The following is a 21,002-nucleotide window of genomic DNA, read 5'->3' as shown; positions in this document are numbered from 1 at the left end:
TCTACTCGGCTAGCGCGCACGTTGATATTCCAACACGTTGGTCCTCGCACACTAACTCAGTCAACGAAGGAAGCTTACCTGGAGATGACAGGTAACATCTTGGGTACGACTGTCAAACTGTCATCGCGGTGAGTAAGCAAAAAGATTCTATTCGTCCCAGTGTATGAAGCCAATTGCTAAAAATATATTTTTCTAAATTAATTATATTAAATTAATTAAATTTAAAACTAATCTAAGCTAGTACTTAAAAGTGCCTAAATATCTACCTTATTTCTACACATAAAAACGGTAAGAATTTAATCCGAAATTACTTTAAAATTACTGCTTACACTACTCTTTCCTCTTCTTCGCATCGTTGTGCTCTTATCAACCTGCCTACGCTACGAAACAGGAGAGTTTTTCTGCAGCGACTTTTTGTGTTCGATCTTCTCGCTGACAACATTGACTGCTTTCTGCTTCTCGCTAAGCTGGACTTCAACGTTCCTGGTAAGTCTCTGCGGAGAATGGACTTCTTTCGGCGCTCTACTCATCGCACGCAGTACGGCCAGAATAACCCGGTAGATGTTTGCTGTCAGCTCTTCAATAGCGTTTTTCATCATTTTGACTTTAACTTAAGTAGAGAAATGTTCAAATTGAAAATAGGTTTAAGTTAGTATAGTATTTCAGTCTGTACGTAAATTTATTAATTCGAAGACAATATATAATAATAATAATAATAATACTCTTAAAATTAGGTTAACATAATAGCCAGCTCACTGGCAGAATTTTCCATCCGCTCCTTGCTACGATTCGGTAAGAAATATGAATAGAACTAAGGCGAGACAGGATATTATAAATTATTCGAACAGCTTATCGACCAAAAACCTGTCAGAGTTCCCTGATCGTATTCGAATAAACGAAAGGCAAAAAAGGACTAAACGTGAGTAATTTAAATATGAAATATGTTATATGAAATTATAATGCGCATACCACACAATATTTATACTTACACATATGAGATATATGTATATTTAGTTACGGTATACTTATCTAAACTTATAACTATGCGAAAATGCGAGATAAAATTACAGTAGAACTTATTGTTTTCTCGATAGGAAAATTATAATTTCCCATTACAAAACCCGAGCGTTTTATTGGGAATTACGATTCCGGAAACTACCTTCTGTCAAACAGTTGACCAAAGTCAACAGTAACATATGAACTAGTTGGTAAAAAAGTAGCTAAAAATTCAATTTCTGCTAGCTGAGCTGCGTCAATAATTTCTATCAGCCATCCGCGTGTGCACTGCGGAACGAAAAAATAAACAAGTATAGTTCAATCACGATAGGATCGGCGCGGCACCGATAGCTTGGTATCGATTGATTGCATAGGTCACGGCTTGATGCTAGCAGAAGTGGAAAAGAATGATCGTATGGTCGTTCTAGGCGAGGATTTGTGAAGTTTCTTTTGCCGGCGTCGGCGGTAAAACATGATGATGAGTTATGTTCTATCAATGACCATGCGGTAGACTTGGGTGCAACGCCCAATTCCTACTTAGCAGAAGGCAAAAGACTCTTCACATTTCCTATCGATCACGTCCATATGAGCCTGCCTATTCCTAGTTTTCCTTCTAAGTTTATATCTGATTCGCTCTAGAATACCTCTCCGTCTTTCATTATTTTCGTTTCTCTTAGTCTAAAATTTGTCGAAAATAGCCAACAAAATCGATACAATAGAACCTTGCGGAAATTAAAACATAGTAACGGTATGAGAGCTAGTTTATTACAGGTCAGATCACTATTGAATTTCATGTCGAAAGGTGAGGTTATACTTTAGATATAATTAAACAAAATTTATATGATGATTAATTTATATGAAGGTTAAACGAAAGGACTGAAGTTGAAATTATTTGTGGATTTAATGGTAGAAGTTCGGAGTTTATAAAACTATACTGTTGAAGGTATGGTATATTTTCTATAAAAAATTTGATTTACTGATTCTTAGTGTCAGACACTGGATAATATGACCAATGTGGTCAAAGCTATTTTGATTGGTAATTGGTGATCTAGACCCGCAAATCCAAGTAAAGTTGCACCCATTTGAATTTGTATAACATCATGTTCATGATTTGAGGATCTTTAGTACGATTTTTGATATTTTAATCAAGAGTTCTATGATTTATATTCATGATTTCATGATCTTAGTCACGATTTTTGTAATTTATATTCACGTTATCAAAATATTGTAGTCATTAGTAGAGTGATATATGTTCATAATTTCAAGATCTTAGCCATGATTTTCGATATTTTTGTCACGAGTAGTGTAATTAATGATTTTTATTTTCGGATCTTAATCACGATTTTTGCAATTCACTTGCAAGTCATCTTGATATTGTATTCTAGAGTTCACTTTTGAATTTCACACGTGACTCATGTTCATGACATCAGAAGTTTTATTATGATATTCGTAATTTCTTTGCGTCTTATCGCGATCTGTTATTTTTTGGTTATTATCCGTTTTTTTGCTCGGAGTAACGCGATAATATTAACAGGATCATAAAAGAGTGACTGATTCGCGGTTTATTGTTCTATGAACTATATCACGAACACGATTTGCAGTTCTGTAATATATTTTTGGGGCTCAGCGCAGTTCCTTTTTTGTTCAGATATCACACTGACCCTTATCAAATGAATAACGACGCTCTAGGTCCCAATAATTTTCTTGTATCTACTGCTCGTGCCTCTTACTGGACGCTAGCAGCTGTAGATTCTACGAAAAATACTCGAAATTTTGGGCCGTATTCGCACACACAGCCACGTCACTTAGTGACTAAAAGCAACTGGGTGACGTGACTGTGAGAATAGGGCCCTACGTGAAAGAGTTCACGTAAAAATTTCCTGATCATGTTGCATAAAACTGAAAAATAATTGGAGATATCTTCTAAATATCATAAGCACGCAAGACAGATCGTAAGTAATGAATTTGTGAACTATTTCACGTGAACGAATGGTCATTCGTGACTATTGTACTAGGAATCATGAACCAGTTCACGAAAGCATGAATACCTAATATTTTACGATGTCGTGAACTATTTTTTGAGCACGAATGGTAAATCGTGACTATTGAGGACTAAATGAGTGAGTGGCTGGGCGGTTGACGTGCTTTCACTGACGCTCTTCGAATAAAGCCGATTTTGAGTGAAATCATCGCGGGTGATAACCAGGGAAGTGTTCTTTAGTTGGTCTAAAAGATGTAGTGCCCTCCTAGTTACGTGAGTGATATAAAAAATGCATCTTAAATGCAGAAAATTGAGGGATTTTGATTGCAATTTTCAACATTGTAATCGCTCTTGTGGATATATGTTTGCGTTGAATACTTCTGGTGCTGTGTGTGTGAATCTTGCTGTGGTGGCCTGCGCGAGTTGGTGTTAGTGAAAGGTGGCAGAAGATGAGGTTGCTTCTGCATAGTGGTGGCATGGCGGCTTGTGCAGTGGATGTTACGTTGTAGCCGTGGAGGCAGGCCACCGACCAGCCATCAGCATGCCGCGGTGGCCGGTAACAGGGAGTACAATACATTACTTATATTTCGTTTTTAAGTATCACCATCCATACAACGTTCAAATACTTGTTTCTCGAATCGTGTTAGGGTGTGCGAGAGAAGTATTATCAGCATGAGCGCAATATTTTTAATTCTTTGAAGCTTTCAGCATTGATGCAGGATCCTATGTTTTGTACTGGTGGTGGTTTCGGTCCGTTGTTGGAATGTAGCTCTCATACAATCTTGTACTTGTATACAAGTTTTCAGGTTGCATTGGACTCGACGGTGCTATAGTGTTGATATTCGGTGTAACAAGGGACGGGGGTTTGCCTGAAAAGAGTTCGGCGTCTGATCCCTGCATTGCACAATTGACAATTTCAGCACTTCCATTATGGGCATTATTTTCATCATTTTGTTAATAGTTCATTATATTGTTCTTCCTGATCCATATTCGGTTCGAGTCGGAACAAGAAGAAGTAAAAACTGTCGCTGGACCGACGGAAATTCCTTCGCTTTTTCGGGGTGCAAATTGTGTGAATTCGGTTGCTTTTACTACCGTGGTTGTTCGCGGACGGTTGTTGATTTCAATTGCGTATATTGGGCGGTTGCGGGAAGCTCGGTAGCAAGGCAGAAAATCGGAATTTCGGAGTCGAGTCTTCGTGTGGTGTTTGGTGGAAACGGCGAGAGAGAGGAAGTGACTTGCTGGAAGTTTTTTTTTCTAGGCGTGAGCTGTGTTGGTTGTTTGTTGTACATTTGTACATTTGATCGTAAAGGAGACATAAATGGGAGATAGAAATGAAGGTAGAAAACTGCAAAAATGGTAAATTTTCTAGTACACATGTGTTATATATATATATATATATATATATATATATATATATATATATATATATATATATATATATATATATATATATATATATATATATATATATATATATATATATATATATATATATATATATATATATATATATATATATATATATATATATATATATATATATATATATATATATATATATATATATATATATATATATATATATATATATATATATATATATATATATATATATATATATATATATATATATATATATATATATATATATACAAACTGAACCAATATACTAAATACGCGCCGATTTCCTGCTCAAATGGAATCCAAAGTCTTACTGTAATGTTACAATCCAATTGATACAAACATTACAGTAAGGCGGGGCTAGTTGATGGAACGATGACCTCGGAACATGTCTGGCACTGTACACCAAAACGGTCATCGGAAAGTCAATTGAGCTAACACCTTCCTAAATCCGTGAACCAAGTTATTTGCATGAATGTTTATATACATGCAAACATCTTTTTTTCTGTAAATCACTACCAGCTAGTGGGAGATATATTGGTTAACACACACACACACACACACACACACAAATGGTAAATCGTGACTATTATACTACACTGATAAGAATGTAAACGTTATGCCTATTGATTTTACACATAAATTTTTGCAATTAGCGGTGGCATATAGACACTATTTGCTGACTCTTAAACCTAATGTGTGTATTTACAAGAACTATTAATCTTACATTCACATTTCATAACTATAAGGCACATAAAACCCGATTCTATAACAGTACGAACATAAAACTTATGTGTGCCCATACATAGTTTATACAGTTGACACATAGAAGGTATGTGTGCGCTGTATATTATTAGCATTTCTTCTTCATATGGATTTTAAGTGGTTTGAAGCAAATAGAATTAACGTTTGGATTTTTTTTAGTGTAGGAAGCATGAACCAGTTCGCGAATACATGAATGAAAATTAGATGATTTTGTGAACTATTTTTCGAGCACAGTTATTGGACCTGATTAATATATTAGGAATCATGAATAAGTTCACAAGGCCTGAATGGATTCATCAACACAATTCTGCATTTCGTGAAAAAAAAATATCCAGACCGTTTTGATTTTGTTTCTAAATCTATCAATAACATCATGGGTCAACCTTTGGTTTTATGAATAATGTTCATAAAGTTGTGTACATACAGAAAATCGATGTGGTGATGGTATGGTAGAATCCGTGAATAAAGTGAATACTTAAGGGAAATTGCACATAATTATAAAGGGGCTGGCATAGCGTAGTTGCTAAATCGATTGTCTTGTAGGCAGCTCACCTGGGCTCAAGTTCCAATCCAGCACATAGGGTTAGAGATTTTTCTAAAGAGATTTCTCTAACCCGAAAAAGAGCCGAATTATCCTAAGAATTAAACCTATGATCGAAACAAAAAATACAATCATAAAACACATGATTTTGGTTTTTTATTTAAGATTCTAGTTAGAATCGATTGTGTCACTGGAACCGAAATACGAATTAAAACCAGCCAGAGTTCTGGCTCATTTCCGGCTGAACTTTACTAGGATACCGTTCATTTCAAACCAGGGTTGTGCAAATTGGTTCATCAATCTCTGAGAAAATTGAGTGACATTAGTTGATCCATGGCCGATGACAAGCTGAAGCGAAGCGTTTTGCGGACGCGTCTGAGCACTTTACATAGTGTTTTGCCGCGGTCGGCGATGCTTCGCCCTGCTTTTACTATGACAGTATTACGCGTTCTGCATACGCACTCCATAGAGATACAGCGAAAACCCGTTTTTATCAGCCCCCAATTTTGTCAGCTTTTCCACCCGATTTCGTCAACCAGCCAGAGCTATGACGCTATGTCTACGGAATAATGTTGAATATTTTTACAGCTTCGGTTTATTAAAGGAAATAAATAAATATGTGCCCCCATTTTGTCAACTAAAAATACACCAAAGGGGCTGATAAAAAACCTGTTTTAATCAACCTAGCGGTGCAATTGTGCTTTTCTCATTTATCCACACTGTTAGAATATATTCGTAAATCGCCAGGAATTTGTTTCGTACAGACAATTTTCATAAAATATACGAATTTTTTTCGTACATATGATGAATCGTTCGTAGTTCTATTGAAACATTTTTATTTTTTATTACGAATTTTTCGTGAATACCACGAAACGACTTTCGTTGGCTTATTACGAAACAGCTTCATTCGGCAAACGAATTGTTCGCTGCTATATACGAATATCTTTGTAATATTTACGAGTACTATTCGTCAAACCGTCAACGTCAAAAAAGCTTCAATAGAGGTAGAATACGTCAACAATTCATCACGACGGTTTTAGTCTGACTATTTAGTAGCCGTATCCGTGCCCGCCGGTTTCAGGAAGATTTCCTGAACCTTCTTCGTTTCCAGTTGATCCAGAATCCGGAGCTGTACGGATTCAGCTGAGCCATCGCGAACTGCTCGTTGGTTTTGTATGAATAAGATTGAGTTTTTCTCTGCCGCAGCAATATCAAAATAATATGCCATTTTTTCCTGCTCATTATTTTATTGAAAAATTTATAAAAAGAACAAGATAACGCGCATCACTATCTTTAACCTTTTAAATATAAGATCAAACATATTCGTCACCGCACCTATCCACCGCCTTCTAACCATCCTTCTCCCGGCGGCTCAAACAATCTAATGGCTTTCATCCTTCTTCCCAGCCACCCGCTGGAAGTCATCCATCTTAGTCGTTGCAATCGGTGAACCGATGAAGGCCAAATGATCGATAATGGTCGTTTCGTCACCAGAATGGTTATCCTTCACGAACAGCTGCATATTCTGCACGTTCTGAAATTTAACACAATCCCGACACAAGATTCTTCTGCCCCAGTACCAGATCCTGCACCGAAACTTGCGATTCGGCCATATCGAAATCGATGGTGCTTGGTTGATTGATAAAAATTCTCACCTTTTTCGGTCCGTGAGAGGGCGGTGCTTTGAACTTGATGGCACTGATTTTGACCAGCTGATTGAAGGTAATCGAAATGATCAACTGTTCGTCACAATCGGACACCAGATGACCACCGCTGGAACTGAGCGCATTCACCATCGGGTGGTCGTTCGATTCGTTCAAACATTCGCACTGGTTCTTCTGGATGAAGGTGTTCAAGTCCAACATTCCATGACCGTAATCTTCTCCAGATTCATACAAGCTGGCGACGTAATGTTTCTGTATTTTGGCTTCAAGTCCATTAATGTCTACACCCTGCTCCTGTCAATCTTTGTTCTGGCTCGGTAGAAAATAAACATTGGCATGGTCGACATGCCCTGGGACGGCGCCGTTTTGGAACATCTGTCGACGTCCATCTTGAGAAACGCAGCCTTTGGATATTTCGCCGGAAGCTGATCGAACAAATGCGATATGTTTCGGCACGGTCCACACCAAGCTGCGGTAAAATCCACAACGACCAATTTTCCTCCTGCTGCGGCTAGTTCGGTTTGGAAGTGAGCTTCATCGGTGATTGCTTTAACAGCCATGCTGCATGGTTTCTTGCGCTGCTATCGGTTAGATGAAGATTCTAGTTACAGGGCCACTATTTTACCCGGAGAAATTAACTACTCAATTAACTTTTAACATTATGCACTTTACTCCTCACAAAATGTAACTAATCGAGAATGACGAGAGATGAACTCTCTTAGATGAACGAAATGAATTCGTGCGACCAACGAGATTGTTCGTAATATACACAAATGTTTATTAAAATAAGCAAAACATTTCGTTTCATTCACGAAAAATAATGTCGTTTTCAACGACAACATTCGTGCAATGTACACTAAATAAGTAAAATTTACGAAAACTTTCGTTCATCAAGCGGCCATTTCTTCACACCACAGCAAAATCGATTTGGCCACATCGATTCTTTAAATTAAAAAAAATCGAAGTTGTCAAACATCGATCCCAAAAGATCGACTGAAAACAATAAGAGGCTAACAAATACGAAAACTTTTCTAAAATAAACGAAATAAATGCGTGCGACCAACGAAGTCGTTCGTAATATAAACAAACGAATCATTTCGTTTCATTCGTGCCATGTACACTAGATAAGTAAAATTTACTAAAACTTGTGTTCATCAAGCGTCCATTTCATCACACCCCAATCTTTCTAGTCCTCAATACAGGTGAACAGGTTGAAATAAAATCGATTTTGCCAGATCGATTCTTTTAGTTAGTTAAAAAAATCGTTGTCATCAAATATTGATCCTAAAATATCGATTGCAAAAATAATGAATACGAAAACTTTCCTAAAATGAACGAAATAAATTCGTGTGAGTAATGAAATCGTTCGTATTATACACAAACGTTTATTAAAATAAACGAAACATTTCGTTTCATTCACGAAAATTAGTGTCGTTATCAACGATTACATTCGTGCAGTGTACATTAAACGTGTAAAATTTACGAAAGCCTTCGTTCACCAAGCGGCCATTCTTTTTCATGAAATGAACGAAACCTACTAGTTACAATGCACGAAAGTACTTCGTTGCAGAAAACAACGAATGAATTCGTGCATTGCATGATCGATTTCAGTTATATTATCAGTGCAGACTATGATTCAATGGTTGGTTATGTTCAATATAACATTGTGGAAATGTCTATTACATTCTTATTACACTTGATGAGCATATATAACTGCACGACTGTCACGAACCTGATAAGCAACATGTCGATACTGACACACTTGAAACAAACAAAAATATAATATTTATATAGCTTAATCAGCGTGAGTTCAATGTTGTCTTCATGTTAACGTCGTGGTGGAGAAGGGAAGGGATACAATTAGTGGGAGAGGGAGGATGCGTCGGGAATCATCTAACTTATTGTAGTATACGGGGTGGATGAAGGGAATGCAAGGGCGAGGTTGGTCTGAGAGGTTGAGGGAGGGTTGGGGGTTGAGAGGTAGGAGGTGGAGGGGTAGATGGAGGGTTCAACACCGAACTTCATATTATACATTCCATTTGAGACTAGGTTAGTGAAATTTGGTTGTCATCACCGAAGTGGCTTTAGACCTGGAATTTGCCCGGAACCCCAGGACTTCCGGAATTATCGATAACGGACAATACATTCCAATAATTTTCGATTCGCCATCAGTGATCTAAGTCTGCGAATCGAAGTAAATTGATGTTCATTTCAATAGATTTTAAACCTATGAGGTTGTTGCTCGACAGCAGTGAGTACTCGCAGATTTTATCAATCTTCACTTTATTGTAGATGAAACGTATGGGATGATTATAAAATTCCTAGAATGATTAAGGTTTTAGTTTGATAGGATAATGCATACATTCCCTTACTTTTAGTGACTGTACTGTCCTGCAACGTGTTTAAACTTTCCGGAGAGCGATCAATCTGGCGACACTATATGCAATTTATACATCAAATCTATTTGTTAGCTGACAATCTGACCACTCACCCTAACGACTCAGTTCAGCACTGTACTGATTTCTACGCGAACGTGAGCTTCAAGGCGGTACTTGTACTCTTAGATCCGTACTAGGTTGTCCCCGTACTATCTTGATCCGTACTGTAGCTGTAAGTTTTAGGTTTAGTTTTAGCTCTTAAATTGAATATAGGCTCACCTTTTCACAAATAGAATTGACTAAATTAAGAATTGCAAATAATCGATACCGCTCACTAATCCTCACACACTAGAAAATTATTAAATGCTTCTAACTGTGATAGTTTAGGTTATACAATTTACGATTGTTCTTCACGAAATGACTTGACAACTATTTCCTCCGCTTGTTCGACTGTCTTTCACGTCACCCTTATTCGTGCCAATCCCCCGAGAAGGCGGAAGGCGCGGTTAGTGTTGTTGATTTGTTGCATGGGCGCCGAGGGGCTCGCTTAACTGTGTAGCGCTGTTAACACTCCCCCCGGAATGCAGTAAGGGTCTCCCTGAAGCATTCATCTCAACGCCTACGTCCAGGACAGCGAGTTTAACGGCAGGCCTCTCGTAGATTCCGTTGGCCGTCTGCACCGTCGCCCATCTCACTTGTCCATCTGCACCAGGTTTGACGCAGATAACTCGACCCTTCGGCCAGCAGTTTCGCCGTAGATTTGGGTCCACGATGATGACAACGTCGCCGACTGCAATGGGTTTTGCTGTTGTGAGCCACTTCGGTTTCCGAGTAAGCGTTGGAAGATAGTCTCTAACCCACAACTTCCAGAATCGGTTGGCCATGGCCTGCGAACGTTGCCAGCTGTTTCGTAGAGCTGCAGAGCTGTCGTCGAATGGCACCCACGGTCGTAAGCCGTTTTGCGTACCCAGCAGAAAGTGATTGGGCGTCAGCACTGGAGATTCGTCGTTTTCCAGCGGGACGCTAGTGAGTGGCCGCGAGTTGAGAACGTTCTCAACTTCCACCAACGCGTTCTGGAGCACCTCGTGAGTTGGCGTAGCATTCGATTGCAGCACAGTTAGGTTCCGTTTCACGGACTGAACCAGACGTTCCCATGCTCCTCCCATGTGAGGAGAGGCTGGCGGATTGAAAGTCCATTCCGTTCGAGCCGTGGTGAACTCCCGCATCAGCCGGTCGTCGTCGAGTTCCTGTAGCGCTAGCTGTAGCTCCTTACTGGCGCCCTGGAAGTTTGTGCCACGGTCGCTGTAGATCACTGCCGGAACTCCCCTTCTAGCGAAGATGTTGCGTATAGCCATGATACAGGAATCTGTCGTCAGTGTGTGAGCGAGTTCTAAGTGTACGGCGCGAATGGTAAGACATGTTGCCAGTACCCCCCAACGTTTTTCTGTGCGTCGTCCGACGGATACCGTCATTGGGCCAAAATAATCTATCCCCATGTACGTAAATGGTCGAGCAAAGGCAGCCAGGCGAGCGAGTGGTAGATCGGCCATCGCAGGTGGTTGCGGGGCAGCCTGGTTATTTTTACACTGTTGACACTCCTTCCGAATTGCACGGTATGTTACCTTCAGACGTGGACTGCGGAATCGCTGGCGAAGCTCGTTGATGATCGTCTCATGGTTCTGGTGGTTAAACTGCTTGTGTGCGTTGGACACGATAAGCCTAGTGATGTGGTGATTCCGTGGAAGAATAACCGGATTAGCGGCGTCGTAATCTGTGAATTTACATTCTTGGGTTCGGCCGCGGGCCCTTAGAATGCCATCCTTGTCAAGAAAGGCGCACATCTTGCGTAGCGAACTGTTGTTTTTTATAAACTTGCGTTGCTGGGTGGTTGATAAGGGTTCATTCAGGACTGCTATCTCATCGGGATACGCACTGCGCTGTGCAAGACGAAACAGGTAATTTTCCGCCTTTCTTAGCTCGTCGCGAGTCAGAGGGCCACTCTGCCTTGGTTTTTTCATCTTAGCTTGCCTCAGGTTGTCTACGAAACGGGTCACATAAGCCATTCGGCGCAGTAGAGAAGACCATTCCGAGAAATCATGTGGCTGAACCACTGGGTCCAACGGCACGGTATGAAGCAGAAGATGAGGCCGCAACTCCTCTTTAGTCGATCCAAATGAGTGCGGGGAAACAGGCCATGCTTCCTTCGGTTGCCAGAGAAAATTGGGACCGCAAAACCATCGACTAGAGGCTGTCATATCTGGAGCTCGTGTCCATTTGGTTCCCTCGTCTGCCACGTTCAGCTTCGTTGGCACCCACTGCCATTCGTTGACGTTCGTCGTTTCCAGGATCTCGCTAACACGGAAGGCCACGAATTGGCTATACCGACGGTGATCCGAGTTGAGCCAGCAGAGGACATCTCTGGAGTCAGTCCAGAAGAAACGTTGATTGATTTTGACGGATAGCGATTTGGCAATGGTTCCCGCTGATCTCACGCCTATCACAGCGGCTTGCAGTTCGGACTTCGGAATGGAGAGAAACTTTAACGGCGCGACTCTCGTCTTTGCTCCGGCCAGTCTGCATTCGATGGTTTCTCTTTCCTGAAAACGCAAATACACTGCAGCTGCGAAACCGTTCTCGCTTGCGTCGACGAACGTGTGCAGTTGTACCACCGTTCCGTCCGTCGCGGATGTGAGTGTTCGGTAGCATCGAGGTATTTCGATAGACGATACCTGCGGCAACACTGTCAGCCATGACAACCACTTTTGAAACAACGACTCATCGATGGGGTCATCCCAGCCGACTGAAGTTCTCCAGATTTCTTGCAGCAAGGATTTTAGTTGCATTAGGAAGTGTGCTATGAGTCCTAAGGGATCGAATATCATCATTAACGTCCGAAGCACTTCGCGTTTTGTCGGTCGTCGCTGCCCACTGATCAGTAGCTGCTCGTACCGCGGTGACATTTTATATGTGAAGCAGTCTGTTGAGGTGTTCCACCACATTCCGAGAACCCGTTCTGACACGTGTTTGTCGCCGATACTGAGGCTTTTCTCATCGGAGCCTGTTTCGCTCATAGCTGCCACAACTCTGGGTGAGTTGGAGATCCAGTTCCGCATTTCGAAGCCTGCTGATCTGTGCACTGTCTGTACTTCTCGAACCACTTGTATTGCTTCCTCCTCAGATTCCACACTCAGAAGCATATCGTCAACGTAGTGTTGCTTTACGATTGCGTGAACTGCTTCTGGGTGTTCTTGTTCGAATCTCTTTGCATTGTAATTTTTTACGTATTGTGCCGTACTCGGCGAGCAGCATGCGCCGAACGTCATTACCTGCACTACGTAGACGCTAGGGTCGATATCTGTCTCGCAGGCCTTCCAGAAGAAGCGTTGGCAATGCTGGTCGTCCTCCCGCATCCTTACTTGGTGGTACATCTCACGGATGTCGCCGCATACCGCTGTCCGAAATTCCCGGAACTGGATCAGAACAGATAGAAGAGATGTCAGTTGGTCTGGGCCTTTTAACAGAACTGAGTTGAGTGAAACTCCAAAGGCGGTGGCAGCTGCATCCCATACGAGTCTCGTTTTGCCCGGCTTGTTCGGATTGACGATTGGAAATATCGGAAGGTACCAAACTCGTGGGCGGTTTACTTCCAGCTCTTCCGCGGACAACTTGCGAATGTAGCCTTTGTTGATATGATCCTGGATTTTCGCGTTCAATTCTCCCGCCAGAAGTGGATCCTTCTTCATGCGGTTATCTAGGCATCGCCATCTTCGCAGTGCCATCGCTGCACTATCCGGAAGTCGGACCGAATCGTACTTCCATAGAAGCCCGGATTCGAAACGGCTGTCTACGGGCCGAGTGAGTGATTCCAGCATTGACTGTGCTCGTTGGTCCTCGTGTGACAGAAGTAGTTTACTTTGCTTAGATATGCCCAAGCTGTCGAGGGCAAAATAACCTTTGACGAGTTCGTGAAGATCTTCACTGGTCTCTCTGTTGCACTGGCAAATCTGTAGCGCATGATAGTTTACGTAGTGCCCAGCATTCTTCTCTCCCACACAACTGCCGAAAACAATCCAGCCGAGCCGTGTTTTGATTGCAATCGGCTCATTTGACTGTCCTTCGCGACTCTTCATTGCATATCCGAGAGTGGCATTATCCAAGCCGATTAGGATTCGCGGATTGGCCTCGTTATACGACTCAATCGGTAGTCCCATGAGGTGCTGGTATCTCTGTTGCAACTCCGAGGTAAGGAGAGTCTGTGGTCGGATCTGCAAATTTCTGATCGTTCGTACACTGGAGAGATCATACCTCTTGATCGGGTTCGTTACACTGGAGATTTGAAGACTAACGTTTTGTGATCTGTTTTCGATCTTGGTGGTTTCGCCTGTCCACTTCAGGCACAGTGGATTCTTTGGTCCCCTTAACCCAAGCTCGTCTGCTAAACTCTGTTCTAGAAGCGTGAGTTCTGAGCCGTCGTCCAGGAATGCGTAGGTTCGAATTGCCTTCGATGGGCCGTATACAATGACCGGAACTACTCTGAACAAGATCTCCGACTGCACTTGGTGCACGTTGCAACTCTTCTCGTAAACAGCGGCTGCTGTAGGAGATTCACCAGATCGAGGGTTTCCGTAACCGTGAAGCAGAGGATGGTGCAGATATGTACAGCCATTCGTTCCGCATGGTTTTTCTTGTCTACATGACCCGTTGTGTTTACGCAGGCATTTGCGACAAAGTTTGTAAGCTCTTACTGTCGCCCACTTCGAATCGTAGCTTAGGTCTACGAACTGTTTGCACTTGGCCAGCATCGTACAATCCCCTTTGCACGCCACGCACTTCTTGGTGTCAACGATGGTTGGTTTCTGTGGAGAGTTGGCTGATTTCGAATCCTTAGAGTCTATTTCCGAGTGAACATTCAAGAAGCCATCCCGCTTAGTACCGCGAAACCGTTGATCGCTGAATACGGTATCTACGACCGCACTTGCATCGTCTGCTGTCTCGTACAGCCACGTACTGAAATCCAATAGGTTCGGAGTAGGGTTGTTCCTTGAGAACCTGGCCCAGCTCAGCTTCAACGTTGGTGGCAACCTCCCTACTAACTCGTATCGCAGCGATGCATTGTAGACGAAGTCACTAACCTCACACGCTTGAATGGTAGCGACCAAATTCTCAACTGTCAGCGCGAAGTTCACCACTGTCTCCAACTTCTCTATGCTCGGTGACGGCAATGATCGTATCTTCTTGATAACCGCCTGCACGATTGCTTCCGGTCGTCCATAGAGCATCTTGAGAGTTGAAAGGACTCCCGCAACGTTCGATGGGTGGAGCAGGCGACATCTTACTGCTTCCAATGCTCTTCCTTTCAAGCACTTACGCAACCGTAACATATTTTCCTCATTGGAGAATCCGCACATCTGAGTCGACGAGTTAAACATCGAGAAGAACAGCGGCCAATCTTCCGGATTACCACTGAAGTCCGGCAAATCCTTCGAAACTGCCTGGCGTGCGGCGATTTGACTTCGATTCAACACACAAGCCGTGTCGTCACTGAGCCCATGCGCTGGGAGGGATGGTCGTCCAACGGGGGTGGAACGCTGACCTGGTACAAACGCATTCGCTTCGACCCATGATCCAGCCTCCGGTGCGAGAGCGACTGATTGTCGCATATGGGAGCTGCCGAAGATTGGCCGAGTCTCTTGTTGGCCGGAAACACGTTGTGGGGGTCGTCGGAGTTGGATATTAACTTGAGTCGCACGCTGCTGATCTGGAACTGGAGCATGGTGCTCTATAGACGCAGTCGAGTTCCTCGGTGGACGTTTCTCTAGTTCCTCGGCTTCAGATCCGCAGTCAACCTTCTCGCCGTATCCATCCGTGTCGTCTATCCACTTCTTCACCTTCGACATTGATACTGATTGGGGTTCACTAACAATCGACGAGCAGTCGCTACCGCCCTCTAACAGAATCTTGTACTTGAGTTCTAAATATCGTCGTTCCAACTCCTTTTCCTCCTCTAACCATTGTAGTTCCAAAGCTTGTCTCCGTTTGGCCTGACTTCCGATGCTGCTTGCCTTGCTCTTTGACCGTACAGTGGATGTGGTACTGCTTACGTTGGGGGTATGCAGAGGGGAAGGGGTTAGATCCTTTGCGTGTTCGCAGTTCATGCAGATCCAGCTCACGTCAGCAATCCCTTCTGACACTTCTACACACGAGAAATGATACCACTCATTGCAACCGTCACACTGAACCATTCGACTATTATCACGCTCATCACACACTTGACAATGACCGACCCGATTCTTTCGTACGCGGCGGAACGGATTACGTTTGACTACGTTCGTTTTATTTTTCTCGGCGGTATCCTTTTCCTTAGGATTTGCTCCCCGCCGGTTGGATTCATTGGTAACTTTATCATTTACCTGTTCGCTGGGGGGAGGATGGACAAACACTTTAATCGCCGAATCCTTAGCGTTCGTTTCGTCCTTCTGCAGCTCAGTCGTAGTCGCTTGGACGTTGTGACCGTCAACTGCCGCATCACCACCTGGGGTGACCTTATCGACCGTCTTCTTGCTGGATCCGGATTTGGCTTTCCTGGATGACATCCTTCCTCCGTGAAGCAATTCTCGTAAAAGAATTTTATAAGATGTTGCTCGACAGCAGTGAGTACTCGCAGATTTTATCAATCTTCACTTTATTGTAGATGAAACGTATGGGATGATTATAAAATTCCTAGAATGATTAAGGTTTTAGTTTGATAGGATAATGCATACATTCCCTTACTTTTAGTGACTGTACTGTCCTGCAACGTGTTTAAACTTTCCGGAGAGCGATCAATCTGGCGACACTATATGCAATTTATACATCAAATCTATTTGTTAGCTGACAATCTGACCACTCACCCTAACGACTCAGTTCAGCACTGTACTGATTTCTACGCGAACGTGAGCTTCAAGGCGGTACTTGTACTCTTAGATCCGTACTAGGTTGTCCCCGTACTATCTTGATCCGTACTGTAGCTGTAAGTTTTAGGTTTAGTTTTAGCTCTTAAATTGAATATAGGCTCACCTTTTCACAAATAGAATTGACTAAATTAAGAATTGCAAATAATCGATACCGCTCACTAATCCTCACACACTAGAAAATTATTAAATGCTTCTAACTGTGATAGTTTAGGTTATACAATTTACGATTGTTCTTCACGAAATGACTTGACAACTATTTCCTCCGCTTGTTCGACTGTCTTTCACGTCACCCTTATTCGTGCCAATCCCCCGAGAAGGCGGAAGGCGCGGTTAGTGTTGTTGATTTGTTGCATGGGCGCCGAGGGGCTCGCTTAACTGTGTAGCGCTGTTAACAGAGGTATTATGATTGTACTGGTTTATATGAGAAATTCCTATGTGACCGCAATTACCAATCTGTAACTCCGGAACCAAAATTCAGAACTGAATGAAATTCAATAGCAGTCAATGAGAGTATTACATCTTTCATTTGAAATCAAGTTTGTAAACATCGGTTAAGAGTTTGCTGGCAAATAGGTGTGACATTAGCTCGAGAACTTGGCGAGTTCCCAGAGGGCATCAAGATCCATCATAGGTGACCAATGTGGTCAAAACTACTTTAATTGGTCATTAGTGATCTAGACCCGCAAATCCAAGTAATGGTGTACGTATTTGAATATGTATTACATTATTCAACTAAAATTCAATAGCGTCTTATGGGAGCGTTATACCGTTCATTTGAAACTGAGTTTGTGCAAATCGGTTCAGCCATCTCTGAGAAAATTGAGTGACATTATTTGACACACACATACATACACACACAGACATTTTGCGATCTCGACGAACTGAATCGAATGGTATATAACACGGTTAATTTTCATTCAGTGTAAATTTAAATGCTTGAGAAGTACTTTTCCATGTCACTCCTTGTTCACAACAAAATGTAAACGAAACGGTGAATGAGGGTTTGCATGCAACGAGTAAACGTCCTTAATAAAAACAAACTACCAAGAACTGTCAAGCAAAGCTCCTCCGGCTCATTTTGTAAGCTAATGTTAGGCCGATGACAGGCTAACGTAGACTTCAACGATGAATTCACTTCCCTTTCCGCATCGCATTCCGCTAAACATGACCCTAATTAAATGATCTAAGTTCCAACCCAAAATCTAGTCTAAATCCTAACAACGAATGTTTCTTGATGTTCAAATCAAATTCATTTGGAAGATTATTGTGCAGCAAAAGATGAAAAACTCAATGGGCAATCGATTGGTGGTTTGATTTATTCTAACATGTTCAAAAATAAATACGGAACAAACAAAAATTTAGTGCCTTTCGTGCGTCTTCTGTACAGTCATGTCCTTCTCTTTGCAAGCACTTTGCGCGATGAATTCGATCAACGTTCTTGTAGGTCTGCCAGCCATGCCTCCCCTTAGGTACGGATAATCAATCCCTTTCGTGGTCATTACATTGTTGGCATCGATATGTAACCATTGACCACATGGTAGGAATTCCCGCAGGAATGCAGCCTGACAGCATGGCTCTCCGCCAACACAGTGTCCAACATTTTGAATGTCGGCGTGTTGCAATGTACAAACTTGTTGCGTGAAATAATCCCACAGAGGAAGCCTCCACACTCTATCTCCCGTATGGATACCAGCATTCTGGATTCGTTGCCAAAGAGCTTCAGAATTGGTGTATACAGCGCTGCAAACTTTTCCGAACGAGTCGACCACGTGCTCGGATGTCGTTGCAACATCTACGATATATTTCGGCCCGAAAGTTTCAGCGTAGAGCAGAGCATCAATCAGTACCAGAGGGCCTTCGCGATCGACATCGACGACTTCGATACTCTTGCCGTTTTTAACTGGAATAATGTCCCCGGGCTTCATAGCATTACAACCAATCATGTGTTCGCAAAGCGGTATTAGGCCTCGTATGTTCACTGGTAGTTTCAACGACGCAATCGCTCGACAGGCTGCCACAACACAGGCTGCCCCAGACATGTCACCACGCATCATTTCCATATCTTTGCAGGATTTGATGCACAAACCGCCACTATCAAAAGTGTTCCCCTGGCCAATCAACACGATCGGCCGCTCCTTACTTCCTGCGCCGTAATAGCTCAATTCCAGGAAAATTGGTGGCTCACATGATCCTTTAGCTACCGCCAAAAAGGAACTCATACCTTGAGCTTCCGCCCAACTACGTACCTTTATTTCCACATTCACTCCTGAGTTGGCTAAAACTTTCACAACATTCTGTGCAAATGTGGTAGGAGTCATGTAATTAGCTGGCATTTCTTGTAGCTGTCTGGCTAGATTCTGGGCCTCCGCTTTGATCACCCCGATCCGCCAGCCATCAGAATCGCATGGTAACCCGCGGTCAACGTGTAACTGGCAATGTGGTACAAACCGCCGTTTCTCTACTTTCTTTAACTCCTGGTTGATCCAAATGCTCATAAGAGCCCCTTCGGCAGCTGACTCCGCATGTCCCATATCTTCCACGTAGATGAAATTTGTCTTCAGTGCTTGCAGCTCTCGGCAACCGATGGCGGACGCAATCCGGATCGCTTCCTTGGATTCATCTAACTTTTCAGATGATTCATATCCGAGACAATCACTACCCAGACCGCAAAGAGCGACCGATCGAAAAGTGGGTTCCAAATCGTAGAATATACGCACTTCTCCACGTTTCGGAATGGGCCCAGCCAGTCGAACTAGTTCCAGCAAACGGCCGTTGGTCTGGTGCTGTCAAGCATAGGTTTCATTGATAAACCAGTTACCAAAAATTATTCAAGCATCCTTACCTCATTGTAGCGGGCTCCTGCCGGAGTTAAAGTACCCGTATCGAATATATCCTCTTCGTCGGAGTAGATACCGAGGACCAAACCTTTTGAAGGAGGGCTTGCACATTGTTCTACTCCCTTAATAGTTTGTGTGGAATTGCGTCGGAGTGTAGCGTCGAGGGTTCTCGGCAAAACTGGTTTCAACAAATGTCGCCATATGAACATATTTTTGAAGATCTTCGAGAATTTGCACGAGAAAACAGAAAATTTCGCTTGGAATTTCGAGCTCCACTTTGGAGGTGCTTCCCGAACAAATTAAAAACAGGTGTGCTTCCGATTGAGACTCGGATATAAATGAAAAAAATTTTGTCGATTGTCGGACAGTTCGTAAAATCATGGCAAGCTTGATTTTGATCTTTTTAGTGAAGCACTGAAAAAATAAAAGCCATGGAAGTTATATCTACAAACCTACCAGTGGACTGTGGACAGATTGTTTCAGATACTTCTATTGATTTAATGCGGAAAACATATCGCTTGGCATACACATTTGCATAAGCTTGAAACATAAATTCGTTTTAACTGTGCCGCTCTAGTAGTAAAAGATTTATTATCATTTTGTTTATAACTCACCAAAACGATGATGTATCGTCGCTGTTGTGCCATATTATGACAAGCGCCATTTAACACATTTCGTGGAAAACGATCTTTAAAATTTGAGATTGAACATCTTGAAACTTATGAATGGTACAAACAATTTCGAGAAGACCAGGGCCGGCGAAACACTTTTTCCCTGAGTGGGTAGTAAGATTCGGAGTGATTTCTACTCGTAGTGACGAAAGTTCGGACATAGACTTATCCAGCTGGGTTGGTATTGTGCTGCTTTGACGTTAAAATTGGGAGGAAAACAAAACTTTTACACGGCGAATTGGGAGGCAAACAAACCGCTTCTGGGCCTGAGGGGAGGGCGGTAGTATAAAAATGCGAGATTTCAGTGTGCGTTTTTAAACGTCAGATATCTCAATGGTGTATGTAAGTAAAAGTGAAATTTTCCGGATAATACCTGGTGGCTATTTGGAAATACCTTTTGTTAACGGGCTGTGTGACCGACGGATCAGCGAAAATGTGTCTGTAGATTACTGATACTACAAATGTTCCACATCTAAGTACCAATTACTCTATTGTTTTAAATTTCATTGCATTAATTTTCTGTTTCCTCCGTTAGTGTCGACTGATGGGAAGGTATCTCCTACAACAGACAGCCCCTCTGGTTCCATGGAGGTCGACTTGAATATTTATCCGATGGCAAAATAATGCCGATAAACCTTTTCGATATACATTATATTCATCTAATACAACAGGCCCCTGGAAAGTCTACTTTCGAACCGAATATAACCCATTTAACATCATCGATATATCGCGTAAACTAACTAATCAACAGATATTATTTTGTTCGGCATGCAGTCAATCTGGTAATAAAACATTAGTTGTCTATTTATCCA

General features: G+C 42.3%; 3 protein-coding genes and 1 pseudogene across 7 annotated transcripts in view; all 4 read right to left on the bottom strand.

Moving 5' to 3' along the window:
* Window positions 1-11,838, bottom strand: part of LOC131681419 (cytochrome P450 307a1-like) — a 44,667-nt gene extending 32,829 nt beyond the window's left edge. The window contains exons 1-3 of one of the 5 annotated variants that reach the window (XR_009303923.1): window positions 9,843-11,838; window positions 9,724-9,787; window positions 9,659-9,672 (exon numbers count right to left, since the gene is read on the bottom strand). The gene's annotated coding sequence lies outside the window, so the exon portion shown is untranslated. Of the gene's footprint in view, window positions 1-9,599 lie in introns of those variants that run through there. The other 4 variants (XR_009303921.1, XR_009303922.1, XR_009303920.1 and 1 more) reach the window with 4 other exon arrangements.
* LOC131681420 (thioredoxin-like protein 1) lies at window positions 7,069-8,003 on the bottom strand (annotated as a pseudogene).
* Window positions 11,839-11,889: 51 nt separating the features above from the next.
* Window positions 11,890-16,322, bottom strand: LOC131679780 (uncharacterized). Its single transcript, XM_058960523.1, has 2 exons — window positions 11,972-16,322; window positions 11,890-11,930 (listed from the first exon to the last, which is right to left on the bottom strand). Exons 1-2 carry the CDS (start codon window positions 16,320-16,322, stop codon window positions 11,890-11,892), a joined length of 4,392 nt encoding a protein of 1,463 aa, XP_058816506.1.
* Window positions 16,323-17,980: 1,658 nt separating this feature from the next.
* LOC131681418 (cytosol aminopeptidase-like) lies at window positions 17,981-19,840 on the bottom strand. The gene is made up of 2 exons (XM_058962197.1): window positions 19,525-19,840; window positions 17,981-19,465 (listed from the first exon to the last, which is right to left on the bottom strand). Exons 1-2 carry the CDS (start codon window positions 19,726-19,728, stop codon window positions 18,041-18,043), a joined length of 1,629 nt encoding a protein of 542 aa, XP_058818180.1. The 5' UTR covers window positions 19,729-19,840; the 3' UTR covers window positions 17,981-18,040.
* Between the last annotated feature and the right edge of the window lie 1,162 nt (window positions 19,841-21,002).

Source organism: Topomyia yanbarensis, chromosome 2 (assembly GCF_030247195.1).
Source record: "Topomyia yanbarensis strain Yona2022 chromosome 2, ASM3024719v1, whole genome shotgun sequence".
In the NCBI taxonomy this organism is placed as follows: domain Eukaryota; kingdom Metazoa; phylum Arthropoda; class Insecta; order Diptera; family Culicidae; genus Topomyia; species Topomyia yanbarensis.
The sequence above is the reverse complement of the archived record's forward strand: the minus strand, read 5'-3'. Positions and strand labels throughout refer to the sequence as shown.